At 38.3% G+C, this 5,534-nt stretch overlaps 1 protein-coding gene across 4 annotated transcripts; it reads right to left on the bottom strand.

The window, feature by feature from the left end:
• Positions 1 to 336: 336 nt before the first annotated feature.
• LOC140796166 (uncharacterized) lies at positions 337 to 4,992 on the bottom strand. Of its 4 annotated transcripts, none has more exons than XM_073149069.1 (2): positions 4,090 to 4,992; positions 337 to 757 (listed from the first exon to the last, which is right to left on the bottom strand). In XM_073149069.1, the coding sequence occupies exon 1, from the start codon at positions 4,817 to 4,819 to the stop codon at positions 4,115 to 4,117; it is 705 nt and encodes a 234-aa protein (XP_073005170.1). In that variant the 5' UTR covers positions 4,820 to 4,992; the 3' UTR covers positions 337 to 757; positions 4,090 to 4,114. The 4 variants fall into 4 exon arrangements, with proteins under 4 accessions (XP_073005170.1, XP_073005172.1, XP_073005169.1 ...); XM_073149071.1 differs by lacking the exon at positions 337 to 757 and adding an exon at positions 1,715 to 2,318; XM_073149068.1 differs by lacking the exon at positions 337 to 757 and adding an exon at positions 1,715 to 2,287 and having other exon boundaries at positions 4,090 to 4,991.
• Between the last annotated feature and the right edge of the window lie 542 nt (positions 4,993 to 5,534).

Consider the following 5,534-nt stretch of genomic DNA (forward strand, 5'->3'; position numbering starts at 1 on the left):
AAGAGAATCATGTTAAATTAACACAATAATTTTATAAACCACTTTCTAGGAGTGGTTTATGCATACGTGGCAAAAATACAGTAGTTTGGTAAATAATTTGTAAACTATAGTAGAATAGTAATAAATTTGAGGAGGAATTGGTCAAACTCTCTTTAAAAATACAATACAATCTCTAAACCTTTTTTGGGAAGGAAAGAGAGAAGATTCAAGGTTTTATTTTGCAGATGATTTCTAATTTAACACTACTGATGCAGAATCTTAAAAATGCATGACACCAGACAAGCCTTTAGTTAGGCTTGTGATGTAAGTATGCCGGAAAAAATGCTAACATTATGGTGATTTTGCCTGCATCAACACGAGGCACCTATTCCTCAATACCAAATTCAAATGTCAAGATAAAATGTCTACACTGGCTGTTCAAGATTCCTTACTAACACAGCAAATGATTCTATGCTAGAAAACCAGCTGATGTTGCAGGTTCTGTGCTGGAAGAGAGCTATCTGAGATCAGATACTCAATATTGATCATCACTCTGTCAAAATACTCATTCCACTTTCCTCTTTTATTAACATAATATTTCTACATGGTAACTCAGTACATTTTGCAACTTCCCTACCATCTCCACAAACACACATGAAACACTTGGGAAGACTAATTAATGAATCAAATCTTGGCTCAACTTCCCTACAGTCTCTATTAGTAACACCTCATCTTTTCATGTAGCATGTGAGATTGTAGGTGTAACCGTTGAACATATCTACACATATAAATTTAATCACTTCATTACTAGTAGAACATATCTATACATTTCTTCTAAATAGTAAGAACAATATCAGTTCACTCAATTATAGTATGCCAAAGAGTAGTACAATTTGTTAACAGAAGAGGACCTAAGTATCTGTTCAACCGTGACTGCAAATAATGAATTTGCACATGCATAATAAGTTCACTATCTACAGCATATTGCTCTGTAGAAACAAGAGGCACTCCTTTGCTATATTTGATGGTCGAAAGCAGAGTTGCTGCTGCGCTGCTGTTTGCACTGGTTTAAGGACAAGCAAAGGCAAACCAGATGTCTAAAGTTGCAGAAATCAGCCATTGGTTTGTCAATATCAACAGATTGCAGCCAACAAGCAGACTGCAGATCAATATGATCTGTGGCACTAACTCTAACTTCTAGTTGAATAGTAAATGACTAAATGTCCCACTTTTACTGGCTTGTGAATAAATGAGCTTTCTGAATATCAAAAAGAACTCCTGTTTTATCACCTACATCCACTGATCAGTGACATAATTGTTGTACAATTACTAAAGTCTCTTCATGCTGTTTAAAATTTGTGTTATGCACTGAGACTTAGCTGATCGTCTTATCATTTGATACCCATAAAATAGTAACCCTCTACTTTTCAGTGCTACTATACATCACTTTATACTGACATCAATTAGTTTATAGGATGATCTAATTCCAGACTATCAAGTGATGGCTGTCATGGACTCTAGAGCAGATCAAGAAAAAGTCTGATCCGAAGTTTCAATCCATTAATTCATGTTATATAGTAGCAAAGAAAACTTCAAGAAACATAAGAGAGAAGGAAATAGAATAAGGAAGAGGAGGTAGGATGGAAAAATAGAAGATAAGAAGGAAGAGGAACAACAAGACTGAACCAATTTAATATCACCAAAAAACACTATATTAATACAAGACTGCACAGGCTCGTCCAAGCAGTTTTTTATTATCAGAAGGCAATTAAAGGAACTCAAATCCATGTCCTATCTGTATGTAGCACTGTTCAGATAGAGCATCACAGAGTACTCTCTAAGTTAGATAAAGCTTAATCAGGAAAGAACTCTGAGCTCTGATACAAATTAGACTCTTAAATACAGAGGTTTATCACTTAATGACTAATTACATATTAAGGATCTTAACCACAAGGAAAATTATACAATAAACTTTACTGTCAACTTTAGGAGCTAATCTCAGTTCCAGTCAACAGCACTATTATGAGTGTCTAGGCCATAGTCATGAGGGAAAGAAAGGTAAGTTAGGGGGGAAAAGTGGTAAAGAAGCATAGTTGCCCAGTGGTAGTTATAATGGATGAAAGTAAAGGTGAGATATGTGCTGCACCACCCAGGTTTGTAATTATTTGAGACAATAACTGTGTGCTCAAGTTCATTCTTTGCTAACATTGACATTGCTCCATGTGATGTTGTAGCAAGATAGATGAGGAGGGGCCACTGAATCACCAACTGGTACTACAGCCAGGGCATACCGAGCCTTTTGGAATACCTTTACTTTGAATAGTAGTATTGGTTACTTTCTAAAATGGAATAAAATTCATGGCTGAAATTAGATCAAGTTTCAAACAACGGAATGCTTTATTTTACACTGGAAATTGGCTTCAAGCACATGCTAATACATTTTATTTAAGTGATGGAAGCTGCAAATAAGCAAACCACAGAACAGTTGGGACTGGTTAATTTTCATGGTATTGTTCATTGAACAGTACGCGGAAACAGCTCTAGAATATGTCAAAGTAGCATCCCTTGGGATTTGAGCTGATAAAAGAGGCTTTAACTGTTGTTTTCTTTTATTTTTCTTGAACATCAAATAAAAAGCTTGAATATAGTCATTCACTCTTTCTTTTCTTACTCCCCCTCTTATCATATCCCCTCTCTTCATATCTCTCCAAAATCTATATCATTTATCAATTTTACTGCTGAAATCCATTTCTCCAGTTCTTTGACTTCATACATTTGATAATGAGATTTTCTTTTATTTTGTTTCTTAGTTTGCTCCTTTCCTAAACTACAAATTAGAAGAAATTGTTTGCCTCAGATCTAAAAGTTCCTATTTTGATCTTTGTTTCATGCATATTACATTCTTCTATAACACTATATTGTGATATGCTGTAGGATGCAGTTACATTGGAAGTGAAGCATACAACCATACATCATTTGAGATGCAAGATAATGGTTACTGACTTATTATCAGATTGTATATTACTAATTAATATCACAATAAGTAAATCCTCCATTTATGCCATCAAATATGCACATCTTTTGCTAAAAGGTGTTCTCTGCACAAAGACTTGATACAAGTGAAAAGGGGGTGGGTAAATGGGTGTGCAGAGTACTTAGAATCTTGGTGCAATCGTGCATTTGATCACTGCTTGCGGTTTACAAAGGGCAACCTTAAATCTTCTAGGCATTCTGTAACTCTAGGTAGTAATCCTGATTAACAGTGGTCCATTTCTAGTTATGGTACATTCTTAGGAGCGTGCTTGGTGTCTTCGACATCCAAGAAGCAAATTGTGTTCCATATACTCGGTCCCTGCAACTTATTATGGTGCTCCTCCATCCCCACATGATCCCAACGACAGATAGGATTGTTTCTCTGTTTGGATTTTGTAGGTATGTAATCTTCTCTGTTAGTTTATGCAAAGTGTACAGCTCTCATGTAATTTTTATATAAACATTTAATGACATAATGTTTTGGTTATCATCAAAGCAACCAAACATCTCTTAAGGTTGCATCTATAAAATATAGCAAGCACTTTAAGTCTCTATGTTAATATAGCTATACAAAAAGATTAGGAACTTCTCACTGAATTATGGTGCAGAACAGAGAAACTAAATCCTGACACATCCCTTTATTGACAGCGATACAAATGTGTCAAGATGGACAAATAAGAGGGTTTGAATTTTGCAATAGTTATTTGAAAGATTACTATGCAATAACAAATATCTACAATTAATGAGCGTAAATAACAAGAAATAACTAATGAAATTCGCATTCTGAGAAAAAAAATTCTTTGACCTCAATATAATATGTCAGAATTAGTTCGACAATTAAAGATTTTCCTTCATTTCGATTGGACTGCATGGTGCTAGCAATAGACAAATAAACTTTCCTGAAAAGGCCGACATCAGAACAGTGGGAAGCAGATGAAGCATAACAAGGATACAATTCCACACAATTATCCAGGATCATTATATCAAACAGTTGTGTGAAAAAAAAAAGTTGCCTTCACCAATTATTAACAATTCCACAATGCTAGCAAATAAAATGAGAAAGAGAGCTATCCATACCTCTTAAAGATCTCTTTTTGGAACCCTACTGATGATCAGACGACAGCAGTCCCACTTGTTCTTCATCATCCACCTTCCCCAATTCAACTCCATCTGGCTGCACCCCTACTTCGCCCTGCACAGCGGACCCTGGCCTCTCCTCCGCCTCGGGATCCGCGCCCGCCTCATCGCCGGCGGATTCCGCTCTAGCAAACTTCCCGTCAACACGGGGCCGGAGCTCCGCGTACGCCTTCCTAGCCTCGTACCTCACCGTCTTATCGTACCGCCGGCTCTTCCGCTTCTCCTTGTACCTCATCACGCTGGCCACCCGCTCGTGGGGCCCGGGCGCCTCCGCAGAACCGGATAACCGGCGGCGCCGGCGCCGGCGCACACCGCCGCCCTCGGCGTCCGCCTCTTCCTCGTCGGACGACAGCTGCACGACGTGGTTGGGTTCAGGGTTAGGGTTCGGGTTCGGGTTCGGGTTGGGAATTGCGTAGGAAGGATAGCCATAAGGATAGGGGTAGGAATTAGGATTAGGGTTTGTGTTAGGGTAAGGGGGGACGGCAATGATCCAACTATTGCCATGGACGATGGGAGCGCAGCTGCCGCAGAGGAAGGACCACTCGACGCGGCAGAAGGGGATGCCGGGGGCCGACCGGCAAGATTCGCACTCCCTGGCGGCGATTCCACCGGCTCCGGTCGCCGGCCGGACTCCTCCGGCGCCGGAGCCGGAGCCGCTGCCGGTTGCCATTCTTGGTAAGTTATCGGGGGAGTTTTTTTAGTAGTGAAAGGGGTTGGGGGTTAGGGTTTGGGGGACGGGAAAGGCTCAACTGGAGTTGGCTACGCGCATACGTGGAGGCATCGATGCCACAGAAGAGGTGCGAATGGTTTTGGTCTCGTTGGTGAAAGTGGGAGGAGGACTAGAGAAGAGGGAAGGTTTACGAGAGAGGTGGGTCCACCGGTATTGAGTGGGGTTACTTTCGGGTCTTTTGTGAGTTCTAACTTTGGGTCCGAGAATTATTTTAGTTATTCGTTTTCAGCGTTTTTGTTGGGTTAATTATATATTTACTCCTCAGCTATCATTTCGCATCTCTTTTAAATATGGACAAATATATCATCTGAATTATTTAATTATTTTACTAACCCTATCCGTGTAGAAATTATGTTAGGTAAAAATATTTAAAAAATTAATTAATTAACTAATTAGATGAATAAAAATACTCTTACTTAAATAAATTTTAAATGAATTAAATAATATTAGTTTAAATTTTAATATTTTGAGAAATTATCAGAGAAATGAAGATTGAAGGATATAAAAAGAAGGCAGCGGTATTTTTATCCACTTCTTAAGTTAGGTAATTTTTTTTAAATTATTTCTACCAAAATTTAAAATAAAATATTCATGAATAGGGCTTAGTTACATATTTAAATAGTTTAAGGATATGTATTTATTTTTCTTTTCCGAA

Source organism: Typha latifolia, chromosome 10, assembly GCF_019914945.1.
Source record: "Typha latifolia isolate L0001 chromosome 10, TyphaL0001v2, whole genome shotgun sequence".
In the NCBI taxonomy this organism is placed as follows: Eukaryota; Viridiplantae; Streptophyta; class Magnoliopsida; order Poales; family Typhaceae; genus Typha; species Typha latifolia.

What these genes read in the sequence shown, in the direction of transcription:
- LOC140796166 (XM_073149069.1), bottom strand. Translation starts at nt 4,819, where the DNA reads ATGGCAACCGGCAGCGGCTCCGGCTCCGGCGCCGGAGGAGTCCGGCCG.